The 15,626-nt window shown below is 35.5% G+C and overlaps 1 protein-coding gene across 1 annotated transcript; it reads right to left on the bottom strand.

Moving 5' to 3' along the window:
- Positions 1 to 8,089: 8,089 nt before the first annotated feature.
- On the bottom strand, positions 8,090 to 9,055 carry LOC118582621 (olfactory receptor 4C15-like). Its single transcript, XM_036185629.1, has one exon. The coding sequence runs from the start codon at positions 9,023 to 9,025 to the stop codon at positions 8,090 to 8,092; it is 936 nt and encodes a 311-aa protein (XP_036041522.1). The 5' UTR covers positions 9,026 to 9,055.
- Positions 9,056 to 15,626: the final 6,571 nt, after the last annotated feature.

The following is a 15,626-nucleotide window of genomic DNA, read 5'->3' on the forward strand; positions in this document are numbered from 1 at the left end:
AAGTAGGAAGTAGTCTGGAAAAAAATTGGCACTAGAGACCACTTCCTAAATATAACACAAGTAGCACAGACACTGAGAGCGACAATTAATAAATAGGACCAGCTGGGCAGTGGTGGTGCACGCTTGTAATCCCAGCACTTGGGAGGCAGAAGCAGGTGGATCTCTGTGAGTTCGAGGCCAGCCTGGTCTACCAAGCGAGTTCCAGGAAAAGTGCAAAGCTACACAGAGAAACCCTGTCTCAAAAACCAAAAATTAATTAATTAATAATAAAATAAAAATAAATGGGCCCTCCTGAAACTGAGAAGCTTTTGTAGACCAAAGGACATGGTCAATAAGACCAAATGACAGCATACAGAATGGGAAAAAATCTTCACCAACCCCACATCTGACAGAGGGCTGATCTCCAATGTATATAAAGAACTTAAAAGGCTAGACATAAAAATATTGAACAATCTAATTAAAAAATGGGCTACAGAGCTTAACAGAGAATTCTCAACAGAAGAATCTCAAATGGCTGTAAGGCATTTTAGGAATTGCTCAACATCCTTAGTCATCAAGGAATGCAAATCAAAACAACTCTGAGATACCAACTTACACTCATCAGAATGGCTAAAATTAAAACCACTGAAGACAGCTTATGTAGTAGAGGATGTGGAGCAAGTGGAACACTCCTACACTGTTGGTGGGAATGCAAACTTGTACAGACACTCTGGAAATCGGTATGGCGGTTTCTCAGAAAATTGGGAATAAGTCTTCCTCAAGACTCAGCTATACCACTTTTGGGCATATATCAAAGGAATGCTCAATCTTACCACAAGGACACATGCTCAACTATGTTCATAGCAGCATTATTCATAATAGCAAGAACCTGGAAACAACCTAGATGCACCTCAATAGAAGAATGGATAAAGAAAATATGGCACATATACACAATGGAGTACTACTCAGCAGTAAGAAAAAAAATAGATGATATCATGAAATTTGCAGGCAAATGGATGGAACTAGTGAATGTCATCTTGAGTGAGGTAACCCAGACTCAAAGGGACAAACATGGTATATACTCACTCATAATTGGATACTAAATGGTGAGGGAAGGGATGCCCAGACTGCAACCAACAACTCCAGAGAGGCTAGCTAACAGGGAAAGACCCTAGGAGGGACACATGGATGATCCTGTGAAGGAGAAGTGGATGAGATCTATATGAGTGGACTGGGTGTGGAGGGGTGACAAAGGGCAAGGAGTGGGGCATGAGAACATAGGGAAATGGGAGGGTCCACCAAGAACAGGGACAGAATGGAAGGGCCGGGAGGAAGATGCCATGATAGATGAGGACATCATGGAGATAGGAAAAGACATGGTGCTGAGGAGGCTCTCAGGAATCCACAAGGTTGACCCCTCCTTGGTCTCCTGGCAGTGGTCCAGAGGTTGCCTGGACTGGTCTACTCTTGTGACCAGCCTGGCAAATAACTTAGCTGTCATCATAGAGCCTTTATCCAGTGACTGATGGAGGCAGATACAGAGATCCATGACCAGGCACCAGGCTGAGCTTCGGGAATTCAATTGATGAGAGAGAGGAGAGATACTGCAGGCGAGGGACGTCGAGATCATGATGGGAGGACGTGCAGAGATGACTGGCCACACTAGTGGAAGCCCATGAACTGTGGACCTGTGGCTGTGGAGCCCCCATGGGACTGGACTAGGCCCTTTGGACACAGAAAACAGTTGTTTGGCTTGAACTGATTGGGGGGAGCCCAGGCAGGGGGAACGGGATCTGTCCCTGGTCTATGCGCAGGCTTATGGAATCTGGTGCCTGTGGTGTGACACCTTGCACAGCCTCGGTGCAGTGGGAAGGGGCTTGGACCTGCCTAGGCTCAGTGTGCTGGGCTCTGCTGACTCCCCATTGGAGAACTCAATTTGGGAGAAGTAGGGATGCACAGTGGCTTCGGAAAGAGAGCTGGAAGGTGGGAGGAGGAAATTAGGGGTATCTGTGGATTGTATGTGGAGTGAGTAGAAAATTTCTTAATAAAGTAAAATGAAAAAAAAAAGAATAAAACCAAAAACTAAAAATAACTAAATAAAAACACAAGAAGACCTTAAAAGGAAAATGAAACAGAGCTAAGAAATAAGTTGAAACTTTTTCATCATTGTTAGCTATTTGGGAAATGCAAAGCAAAACAACTTTATTGATATGAAATTATTTGATTTATAATGGCAAAGGTCAACAAAGGAAATGAAAACAAATGGTGGGGATAGGTTAAAATCACATTGTTGGTGATATTGCAGACTGGTACAGCCAGTATACAAATCAGTGTCGAGAATCCTCTAAACTCTAAAATTAAATCTATCCTATGATCAGCTCTTCCAGACCTTGTTATATGCCCCAAAGCTTCAACATCGTATCCTCATGTACTTGCTCAGCCTTGTTCATTGCTGCTCAATACACAATAGCTAAGAAACAGAAAACAACTAAACAGCCAAAATAGATAATGAAAATGTGGTACATATACACTATGGAATACTATTCAGCTAAAAAGAAAAACAATACCATGGATCCTGCACATAATGAGATAGAACTACAGAAGACCATCCTGAATGAAGTAGGCCAGACCCAGAAAGAAAAATATCATTGGAAGCTTCTAGCTTAAAATCATTAGATTAGAATACATATCCCAGAATACATGCAGAAAGGAGGAAAGCAAAATGGACCACTGGTGTTGTGGTGGTGGGACTATAGTGAGGAGAATAATAGGATACAAATAAACTGATGGAGAGATGAGGAAAGGGGGCTCAAATTAAGGCTGACAGAAGGATATAAATATAGGAGAAGGATCAAGAGGGATAAATAACAAGAAAGATGTCTGAAAAAATAACAAATGATCATAATATAAACTATTTATGTAGAAGATATAATACACGTAAGTTTGTATAGAAAAACACATACAAAGTTTAAATGAAACCTGAGCTGACAATGCTCTTTCCAAGAGCAAAAGAATAAAGAAAAACAAACAAAAAACAAACAAACAAACAAACAAACAAAAAACCCAGCAGGTATGAGAAGTCCTCCTTTGTTATGTTGGTTAGAATTGTCCAAAAAGCTCCCCAAACATGCAGTATGTTCTTTATGCCCTTGTTTGCAACTCATAGGTAGAAGATGAGTCCCTATTGCTGAAACAAGGATCAAGGACCCCTAAATGAAACTGACATAAATACCTCACCCCTGAGGACTAGTTTTAATGGTATCATACAGCGTCCAAAAGAGGGAAGCAACCAACAGTCCAACTTAGCTACAAAGCCTATGAACCATAATGGCCAGCATGACACCATAACTCTTAGGATGCAGTAGTGGAATTTTTGTAGTAACCTACTAATTACTAATTGCACTTAATACCTCTTCAACAAGTGATATATAATGTCTGGTATCAGAAATCTAGCCAAATACCCAGGGATACTGAGGTCATTTACCTAAGAGGAGAACTTCAAACACTATTTTACAAAAATCAGAATAACACCTAACTATATTTTAATATTGTTCACTATACCTACAGATAAGAGGATTCATGACTCCCCACAGGTGAAGTATCTCTGCAACATATAGAGATCACTACAGAAAACCAAAGCCAATCATAGCAAAGAGTTTTGAAGCCCAGTCCCAATGGATACATCTGTGAAAAAATTCCCCACACCTAGGGTTCAGAGAACAATGTAATAAAGGGGCTAGAAAGATTTTAAGAGCCAGAGGATCTGGTAATTTGCTGTGAGACTGTGAATCCTAGTAATGTCAGAACTTACACCCATAAAATTACACAAACCTCATCACCAAAATATGAGCTAAAGAAGGACTAAACAATACATATGCCAAATTAGTAGGAGGAAAGACCATGAGGCATCAACGCAACATGATGAACTACAAGAAGTAAGAAATTCTGAAAGTAGGAGATGTAGCCTTTCCCAGGGACAATCTTACCACCTGGTTATCTAATAAAAAATATTGAGACCTAAAAACATATATACAAGTAACATTATCCAAACTAAGCATGCTATATTTAGGAATATTTATGTATAGACATATGTTTATATATTTGTAACAATAATTAATTTTAAAAGAGATACCATGAATTTGAAAGAGAACAAGAGGGGGTATATTGGGGTTTGGTGGGGTAGAAAAGTAAGCAGAAATGATATAATTGTAATCTTAAAAATAAAAAAAAATACCTGGAAAACACAGAAAATACCAAAACAAAACATAACACAAATCTTAAATGAATCCCCAGGGGTGTCTTGGTCCTGGAGGACATGGAATGGAGGGGAGGGGCTGGGGGAAAGGTGGAGGTGGGGCGGGAGGGGGGAAGACAGGGGAACCCATGGCTGATGTATAAAATTAAAACACATAATAAAAAAAATTTAAAAAAAAACAAAACAACAAAAAAATAAAAAATAAAAAATAAAAAACAAAGACAGCAATTGGGGTGAAAGCTGAGAAATCAGAGGAATAGAGTAAACCAGCCACAAGTTCTTACTGGGAGGAAATCCTCAGCCCAAGAGAGATCTCCTTCCTGTATACCCATGCCTGTATATCTTTCTGTGCCCTGCTATCCTACTTCCTCTCTCTGCCCAGCTCTATCACTTCCTATCTGTTTGTACAGACCTCCAGACCTCCATGGTTAACTACTGCTGTGATTAAAGGCATGTGCCACCATGCCTAGCTCTGTTCCCATTGTGGCCTTGAGCTCACAAAGATCTGGATGAATCTCTGCCTCCTAAATTATAGGATTAAAGACATATGCTACACTGCCTGATATCTATGTTTAATATAGTGGCTGGCTTTGTCCTCTGATCATCAAGCAAGCTTTATTTATTAGAGCACAAATAAAATATCACCACAACAAAATCCCCCAAAACAGTTGGGTTCCATTTTGTATTGACAAATTACAAGGTTCATAGGTGTCCTACCTTGGGATGTGGTTGAAATACCTAGTGGCACTCAATTGAAGAAAACTGGTTTTCTGTTTCCAGTAGGAATCAATTGGAAGTAGTTTTTTGGTTAGGAGCGGGACTTTGTGTCCATTTTCCATTTTTAGTGCAGGATTTCTCTCTGCTTTGAACCTGTGTGTGTCACAGCCTCTATGAGTACTTGTATATCAGTAAAGTATAAGAGAAACTCATCAGGTTCTGACCTCTAAATGAGTATGAATAAAAATGGGTAAATGGCATCCAGTTTTTATTTTACACCTGAAAACTGTAACTTCTTTTCTTTCAGCAGAGCAACTTGAGTTAAGGAAATAAAAAATAATACTTGAATGTATTGTATTATGAAACAAGTATAATGAGTGTGTTTTAGTTAATATGTTCAGTATTTTATTTCACAGCTTTATTTCAATCTTTGTATTCACAACTTCCAAAAGCAATTATTAATACACTGATATAGAATTTTTATCTCTTAAGCTAATTCATAGTTCATGGGGACATATAAATTACTTAACCAAGAATAATACCTATGGGTAGGGCAAGAACCTTAGAAAGATGCACCTGCTATAAGAACAACATGAAAATCATAGGAATTGACTGAGAGAGTATCCTAGTACATCCAAACTTGTGTTACACATTGGTTTTGACGAGATCCATATACATTGTTTTATAATGTTTTTAAAAAACTTTTAATTTTTCATACATACACTTTTCAATGGAAATTAATTTAATCTCATACACATTTTTATATCTCGGCTCTGGCATATAAAACTAAGGACAAACCATCACAGTATTAGCATTTAGTATTGAATACATTTTAAGATGAGTTCATTCATGTATGGTAGAAAATTTTAGTTAGTTCTTGAATTTCTTGACAAATAAGATGGCTAGGCCAGCTGGAATTTCCCTTGGGTTACTAAATTCCCTTGGAATGTTAGAACTTTCAGTGAAAGAGAGAAAGTATGTCACATTCAATTAATTTTCTCAAGATTCTGCATGAAACCTGAGTGTATGAAGTGCTGAGCATGGTGGTGCAATCCTTTATCCTAGTACTTGGGAGGCAGAGAGGGTTGGATCTCTGTGAGTTCATGGTCAGCCTTGACTAAGCAGTGAGTTTCAGGACTTCCAAGTCTATGTAGAAAGATCCTGTCTCAAGAAAACAAAACAAAAATAAAAGAAGAAAATATAAAGTGACATAAAACTATGTAAATTGCATTGATATATATTGACCATATGAAATGTAATTTTCACCTGAATAGACAGAGTTACAAATATCAAAATCAGAAAGAGGAAAAGTCTTCTTCAAGGATAAGTCTATAATATGTTACCAAAGTCTAAGAACTAAGCCCCAAATACACACACACACACACACACACACACACACACACACACACACACACACACACAGAGAGAGAGAGAGAGCTATTTAACACTAAATAAACTCAAATTTTTGTATTTATAAATATATGTGTTATATGTATATGTGTTTATAAGTGTGTGTGTGTGTGTGTGTAAAAAACAATAATTAGAGAACAAAAGAACATGCATTTGAGAAACACAGAAGGAGTTCAAAGGAGCAGAGAATCAATGAAATGATATAAATTCATATGCATTAATGAAACCCCCCAAAATCACCCAAACAAATTATACCAGAAAAAAGTGAATAATGACATCATAAATTAGATTGAAATAGAGATCAGTATTGTGAAAACAAATTTCAAATCTGCTTCTTCTAGATTCTCTTCTTTGTTTTGGTAGTTTTTATGTCCCTTAAGTTCATAGACAGTGGCACTATTAGGAGGTGTGGCATTATTGAAGTAAGTGAAGCTTTGTTGGAGGAAGCTTGCCACTGTGGGGGTGGGCTTTGAGTTATCCTATGCACAAAATAATGCCCAGCATCTCAATTCACTTCCTGTAGCCTTCAGGACTTAGATTCTTCAGTCTCAGGTCCTTCATCAACACCATGTCTGCCTACATGCAGCCATGTCCTGTCATGATAATAATGGACTAAACCTCTAAAACTGTCAGCCACTCTAAAAAAATGTTTCCCTTTATAAGAGTTACCATGGTCTTGGTATGTCTAAAAAGCAATAGAAACCATAAATAAGACATCTGTAAATCACAGGATATATGTGCTCAGTACATGAACATCTTAGGTAATAATCAGTATTTGTCTTTGGTTTATGTGAAAACATGGGGTTTTCCAAGGGAATTAGGTCACAGAGCTCATACAAGAGGGGTAGTCACTTCAGTCCTTAGAAATTCTGTCTAGTCCTTTTAGAAATTCAAGACATAACTCAATACTTTCTCCATGCATGAATAAACACAATTTTAAAATGTGCTCAAATAATCCAATAATACTTAGACTTCAGGCTTTACCTATGCTCCTTTACATTTCTAGGTTCTGAGGTCTCACAATGGCATAAGACTCATTTTCTCTTGGAGCATTTACATGTGTTTCTTCTCCTTACTTCAAATACACATTTATTTAGTAAGACAATTTTACCTCTGCTTATAAAAGTCACTGATTTTTGAGAGTATAAAATTAAACTGGTTTTAATTTTCACATGTTAATGCTAATTAATCAATTCATAGTGATAGTGTGAACTCAAAAGAGTTTCCTCATTACATTGCTAATGCATCCTATAAAATAATGATGCCATCTTTTACAAAATAATGACTAATGAATAAAATAATTTTCTTAGTAATTAGTGACTTCTTGAATTAATTAACAGATTAATTTTGTAAGTGTAATTATTGATTCTTGTGTGTGTGTGCCTCTGTACCTATATGAATAGGGTATATATGTATATACAAATGAGCGATAGATGGTGCAGATGGTGCATATACCTGTCCACATGCATGCTGAGGCAGAGGAAGGCACTGGCTCTATCCATTTATTGTTCTCTGCCTTATTTCCTTAAGACAAGCTCTCCAATGAGCCTTGACCTCATTCAAGAACCTTTGAGCTCTACAATACCTCCCTTCATCAGTATTTTGTTAAAAGTGTGCTATCATGCCTGATGTTTGACATGGATGCTGAGAATCAGTAATAATATATTAGTTTACACAACAAATGCTATTACCCACTGGTTTCCCACCCAGCATTGCAAGTATAATATTTTAGTGATCATAAGAAACCATTTTCAATCTCTTCCACATTCTCCTGATGGCATTTTTTATTTCCTTATTCCTGAAAGTGTAAACCATAGGGTTCAGAAGTGGGGTCATGATGGTGGCAAACACCAGTGCATTTTTTTCAGAAGAGAAAGCAGATGTAGGTCTTGCATATATTAATATGCATGACACAAAGAACAAAAGCACAACAGTAATATGGGATCCACAGGTGGAGAGAGCTTTAAGTCGCCCTTCAGAACTGTGGGATCTCAGAGAGAACAAGATGACACCATAGGAGATAAGCAATATAGAGAAGATTATGATGCAGATAGACCCACTGTTAGCGAATACCATAATGACAAATATATGTGTGTCAGTACAGGCAAGCTTCAGTAATGGGAACAAGTCACACATGTAATGATCAATGACATTAGGTCCACAGAAGGGTAGCTGCAAAGTGAAGGTAATTTGTATGATAGAATGCAAGAAACCTCCAGCCCAGGATACTGTCACCAAAATGCCGCAGAGCCTCCGGGTCATAATGGAAGAGTAATGTAAGGGCTTGCAAATGGCCACATAGCGGTCATAGGCCATGGCTGACAGGACAATCACCTCTATCCCAGTGAAGAAGTGGACAGCAAACAGTTGCATCATGCAACATTCAAAGGAAATGGTCTTCCTCTCATAGAAGAAGTCCACAATCATCTTAGGTGTGACAGTAGAAGAAGTACATGCATCCAGTAAGGACAGGAATATCAAGAAGTAGTACATGGGGGAGGCAAGCAGTGTGGGACTATAGATGATTGTCACCACAATCATCATGTTGCCCCAAATAGTTGCAAGGTAGATCAATAAAAATACAACAAACAGTATTTTCTCAACTTTTGAGTTCTGTGAAAGCCCAAGAAGTATGAACTCAGTGACAAAACTCTGGTTTTGCATTATTCTCAAGAAGATACTGAAGTAAAATCTGTTCACTTAAATCTGAAATTATGAGAAAGAATACATCAGTCAAGTTTATATAATCAACATGTACAAGTTGCTGCTTCTTTGATTGTTTTGCTACTAAATAAAAGGATGTCATAACTTTTTAAATGTATAGTTGCATAACATAAAGCATTGAAATTGAGATAAATTGTTAAATACTTTGAATAACACATTAAAATACTAGAGATTAAAGCATCTACTTGGGTGAAATGAGAGCAATAGCCTACCTTTGAAGGGTCAGTTTTCATGAGCCCTTGTGGGATTCTTGAAGTGAAGCATTGAAATGCATTATGAACTATTCTAGATATAAATGAAGCCCAGAATGTTAGTCACGATTGACTGATCAAAGCACTCACTGCCTCATCTACTAACAGAAGAGGCAAGATATATTTTAGGGCACATCTCAAAATCAATGTTTCAGCTTAAATGTGTGTAAAAGTGTGAAATTATTGGAACTTCCAATTACTTAATCCATTCTTTTGAAAAAAGAAAATTCTTTGGCAAAGTATGCAGCAATCCTTTTTTGTGCATTTGTTGAAAGGTTGGAAATTTCACCAAATTCATCATTTTAAAACCTAACCAGAACTTTACAAAAGTTAACCTGTTGTCATAACAGCTAAGTGAAATACTACAAAAAAGCAGTTGCTCCAGACTTAAAGATCTAGTCCTAGTCAACAGTATGTTACAGTGGTTTGTGCACTTTAATTTTGCAAACATTATCGTTAAATATTTTATGATCAAACAAAGAAAAGATGCTCAACCTGGGACTTAGGAGACATAAGCTTTAACAGACTTGATGTCTCCACAGAATCAAGAGAGTGAAGATTGAGATTTTTCTCCTTTGTAAGAACTTCAGAAAAGGGATGTTCTTTCTAATCTCTTTCACTCTATAAGGGTTAAAGCATAGTCTTCCTTTGTCCTTATGCAAATAGGACATCTTGACAATGGCAACCTAGTAAATAGTGAAGAATCAGAAGGCCAAGTACCAATCACCTATAAATGAAAACTGGTGACAACACAGAGCTAAAAAACAGCATCTCACCCTCAAATGTAATTTATAGTCTTCCATCTTAATGATTTGCCAAGATACATGCTTTGATATTCATAAGAATTTAGTATCAAACATGTTATAACATCTTACCTGCTCATTTCAAGGTATTAAATGGTCAAATTTGAAAAATATCAAAGTGTTACTCATTGTCGCATTACTTTAGAATGCTAGGTATAACTAATTTACAGGAAAACTCAACTTTGTCACCCATAGAAAGTAATTCTAAACCCAAAAGTTGTCTATCTTTCCTGTAATATATTCTCATGGGTGAATATACACATGCATATTCATATTCCTGTGTATGCTTTTGTATGCATGCATGTCACCACACCAAACTAAACCCATAGTTTCTATCAACACATCCTTCAAACTATGCATCAAAAAAAAAAAGATTTGAATAGAGAATGTTGAATATTTAAACATTGTCTGCATACATATTTTGATGAAAATTGAATCATAAAAAAAAATGTCAGATTAAAATCACATTTTAGAAGCTGGAGAGATGAATGGTTAAGAGCACTTATTGTTGTTCCAGGGGACTTGAATTCAGTTCCCAGAAGCTAAATCAAGACTTATAACCCTCTGTAACTTCAATCATAGACTCAATTAATTCTTCTACCTGTTGTGGACTTCTACAGAAAAGTGGCATATATCAAACAGACCAACCTGAATATCCATATATAAAAATAAAATAAAATCATGTTTTAAAGATTATACTATTTTTTATAAAATTGATCCACTCAAATAATAATTTGGAAAAATAAATCAGCAAAAACTTTAGAGGCACACATAAGTTTATATTGTTTTTCTTAAAATTCTCATCTTTGAATTATATTCTAAAATAAAGTCAAATGAAAAAATTTACATTAGAGTATAATACAGTTTCAAAAATATTGAAAACAGAAAAATATCTAAATCAAAACAAGGTACCTACATATTTAAGAATGTTACAAACTGAAATAACACTATAATAGTATAGACAATAATTTAATAAAGCACTAGTGATATGAAAACCTCAACCTTTTTAAGAGTAAAGTAAGTGACAAAATTGACAAAATGTAAGTGTTTAATCTTGAATATTTAAATGTATTTAATATTAAAGAAGGAAACATAAAATATATTTTATTTATATTATGAATATTGTTTTTATGAATCAAATATTTAAGTTAAACATCAAAATTCAAATCCACATAATCTATTTTCCTTTAAATTTCTGTGAAGTTTTCTGAGTTTTACAAAGCTTTCACTAGTGAAAATTAAATCAATAGGTTAACCACACATATGTGGCAGTAATATTTTTTCTTTTTAAAATTAATTATTCTATTTTGAGATTTTATTATAATTATGTCATTTCTCCCTCACTTTCTTCCCTCATAGTATCCCATATACCAATCCTTTCTCAACTTTAAATTAGTGACCTTTCTTTTACTATTTGTTGTTCCATGTATATATGTGTATACATATAAAAATATAGTCCTTAATACAAACTTCTTGATACATGTAATATTATTTGTGCTTTTAAAATAGTATAAACTTTTCACAAACATTAATACCATAAATTCAACCATTTACCACTTTCATTTGCTTTTTGACTTCTTTTTTTAAATAGGTGAGGGTTTTATAGAGTGTGTTATGAGGTGAGATATCCTTAAATCCATGCTATAAATACAGAATATCATCCACTGAAAATTATACTCTAATCTAATAAATCACTCTGCAGCAAAGTTGTTGAAGAATTCAGAGATGAAACTCCTTAGGAAACCTCATTTCTGTTCTCAGTTCCCTGAGGTCCCAGCCTATGCCAGCCTTCCCTTGCTGACATCAGAGGAACAAGTTCTCTCCCCTTGTTGAGACTCTTTTCAGCTTTCTTTATTCAAACATAACTTGTAATTTGGACACAGACCACACCAAAAGGTCTGTTTTTCTAAACTACCCCTTTTCCTCCCTCCCTTCCCTCCCTCCCTCCCTCCCTCCCTCCCTCCCTCCCTCCCTTCCTTCCTTCCTTCTTTCTTTCCTTCCTTCCTTTCTGGCTGCTAGCTAGCCTTCTTTACTTCTTTGCTTCCTCTCATTCAGAGTCTGACCTCAGGAGATTGAAAATATTATCTGTGACTTCTTAGGTCTTATGGAGAGACCTTAATTTTAACAGAACCAAAATTAGCTTCATCATCATATGGCCTTTGTAACTAATTAACTTTTCCCCCTCTAACATGTTATCTTTGGTTAATATTACAGACTTTTAAGAAAAGTTCATAAAATAGGTTGTTTTTGTTCAATAGATGAGAAGCAAATATTATTCAATTTCTTTTACATAAGTTTGTGTTAATAAGCAGCAATGCTTTGCTTTTTGACTTCTAATTCCATATCTCACATAGGAAAAAAAAAACATTTTCTATGCATTTCTTCCTAGGCATTTCACTGTTTTCTTTTCTCTAACAACCATGCACTGTAAGAATCTGGTCATTGTTTCTGGTCTTGCTCAGAGTCTTGCATTGCATAACTCTGGTCACTGAGTCATGTTCTGGAGTAGTGAACTTGAGAAGTGTGACTCCCTGTGTCCTGCTTTCCACATTGCCCATGATTACCTTCCCATTTAGCAACAGAGATTTTGATAGCTTTAATCTATCTGAAGATAATAGAAAGTCTTTGATAACTGTATAGTGTAAAACAACATTCAGAACAATAAGATGATTTAGAAAAATTATCATTCTATGTAGATGCTTTTAAGAAGCTTACAAATGAAAAACTTAATATTGTGGTCACAAAGAATAATCATGAATTTAAAAGTTACTTAAAATTATCCTTTATGATAAAATTCTACAAGTCTAAAATATTATTACATAAGAATATTATCTAGCAGAAAGAGCTTATTAATACGTAGCTAAGCAAACTCCTTTCTGCCACTCTCTGGGAAACACATTCTCCTGAGATTACTAACCATTTTCTAGTACTGCTTTCCAAAACACCTCAGCTTTGCTTGTCTTACTGTTCCTGGTTACAGGAAACTACATTACGGTTCCCTGTGACTCCATGCTGAGTGATTTCTGAAATGGCTCTCTTTCAGCCTAGGTGATTCTATTCATTTTAAAAGAGACCAAGTCACAATCATGAGCACTGATAGATTCAGATCTTCAACTAATTAAATTTTCTGAAAAGTTTGGAAGCACTCTCTACTGCCAACAGAAAGTTAAGGGAACATTCTACTTCTCTATCAATATTTATGTAGTATAGACATCACTCCAACAACTCCTGTGCCATCATTCTTTACAAAACTTCAAACATACTATTTTCTAATCAATGATATCAGAACAGTAAGAACACTTGTCTTACTGAAAATGTTTTAACAAAAACAAACAAACAAACAAACAAACAAAAACCACTTGCTGGTGGACAGATAATTGAAGAACAGTACTTTGACATTTCTCTGTTACTTGCTTTCAACTTCAAGATGACAAGCTGAAAATGTATTTTATCTCATTGGACTTAAAGAAGCAGATATTCGAGGGGAGGGAAGGAAAGAAAGAATGAGAAGGAAAGAAGAAAGGAAGGAAGGAAGAAGTTCTCACTCTGACAACTGAGTTTTGGACTCCTGAGCAATTATTAGTTCATAAGTACTGGCCTCTCAGTTCTGAATATATCATTTTAATCACTGACATATTGATTACCCATAATCATAATATCAACACTAATGATGAGGAGCCTATACAATATGAAACCCCATACATAGCTATGCACTGAGTGTTCCCTGTTTGCTTTAAACATAGTATCCTGACACACAGCATCCACACTTAAAATAATCCATCATAATTTAAAGTCAACTGTGAAAATTCTGTAATGTACCTAAATAGATCACCATGCATCACATCTGTAAAAAATCTGAAGTTAGGTATCACCTATTCTTTATGGAGAAGTCTGCTCAGTGGTGAACAAAATTCTTTTGTATCCAATTACTCCCCACTCCTGAGAAAGAAAACAGTGATTCTGGAAGTTGAGGCAAAGCATGTGAACATTGTTTCTCAGGTCCTGCCATCAGCATAGTCTCATGATGCAAGAAAAACAAAGAAGCCAAAGCTTCTCCTGTGTCATCACAGAATTTATGGAGGTTTCCCTGAGATATCACCAGACTGGGAGGCTGATTTTTATCCCCCTGAGTTTTTAAGATTTCTCTTTGCATTAGTTTGTGATACAACTTTTGTGCTTGAACACTTGCTTGAGTGTTTAAAATATTTTTATTAATTGGGTTAGAAAGAGCTTAATTTTTCCAAAAGGAGTTTCTTTTAAATTTTCCCTAAATGTTAAATTCTGCCACTAGAGAGATTTTCATGTTTTGTTCTTCATATTCAATATTTTTTTAAATAATAATTTTATATGTGTATGGGTGTTATTTTTCTTTTGAGTAATCAGGTTCCGGTTTGATAATGATTTCATGTAACACTGTATTTAGAAGGAGAACAGTGATGTAAAATGAATGGTATAAAATATTTCCTTCATTAATTTAAGCAAAATGCATGGGTACTCACCAAACATAATACCTTTGGGTTCTCTCATAAAGAATCTTTACACTAATCCTTATGAGAAATGTGTATTGTTTTAGAAATAAAGTAGCAAAGATTATTCCTCAAAAAAACACCCACGTTTTTTGAAATACTATGTTTAAGTATATATGCTAATTTTAATGTTATTCACTTAAAGATTCTTGAGATTGTGTGTCTATAGCATTTGTGGCTTGGAGGGCAGTTGTCTGTTTTATTCCATAGCCCAGGGTAAATTTGGATTCACAGTAATATTTCACTCTTAGTTTCCAAAATGCTGTAGTTATAGGCTTAGACCAAATCTATGGCTTATATCATAAGTTAAAAACCAAAAGTAGAGTTTTTAGAGGTAGAAGGACATCATGTATTTTCATAATATGTAATAAGATCTTGACGATCACTTTAACCCAGGAATACAGCCTTGACATTCCTGCTTAGAGAAAAGTTAAAAGTTGTCTCATAGATTATTTTAGATGTAGAACAAGCCAAATTGTCTGTCAAATTGTACAACTCTTAAGCATTGATTCCTACCCCGTTTACCTGTTTAGACAACTTTAAAGAGTTGCTTAATTCTTTACTATCTATTTCTGTATGAAAAACAGTATAAAAAGTGCAAAAAAAATATTTTTAGATTTCATTAGGGAATATAATAGAAGAAATACATATTTACTTAATTATAGCATTTATCCATATCATTAAAATCCTGTAACTTTTTCAGTTCAAAAAATAAAACTAAAAAGAGAGATAGGTGTTAGGGACCAAGATTTCAGGAACCAAACATGAACCATGGAAAGTACTAGCTAAGCCAGATAACAAGTCATAAGCACTCTGCCCTTCCCCAGAGTAGTAACACCAGTTTACCTACAGGAGGCTCCCAAAGATAATAACATTACACAGTCAGGTCCCATGGCAACCAGATGTAAAGAGCATTCCATGGTAAGGTAGTCTAGCAACAGAACAAATGGCCCCTGACCAG

Source organism: Onychomys torridus, chromosome 4 (assembly GCF_903995425.1).
Source record: "Onychomys torridus chromosome 4, mOncTor1.1, whole genome shotgun sequence".
Taxonomy (NCBI): Eukaryota; Metazoa; Chordata; class Mammalia; order Rodentia; family Cricetidae; genus Onychomys; species Onychomys torridus.

Coding starts and splice junctions, on each gene's coding strand:
- LOC118582621 (XM_036185629.1), bottom strand. CDS start 9,025: ATGCAAAACCAGAGTTTTGTCACTGAGTTCATACTTCTTGGGCTTTCA.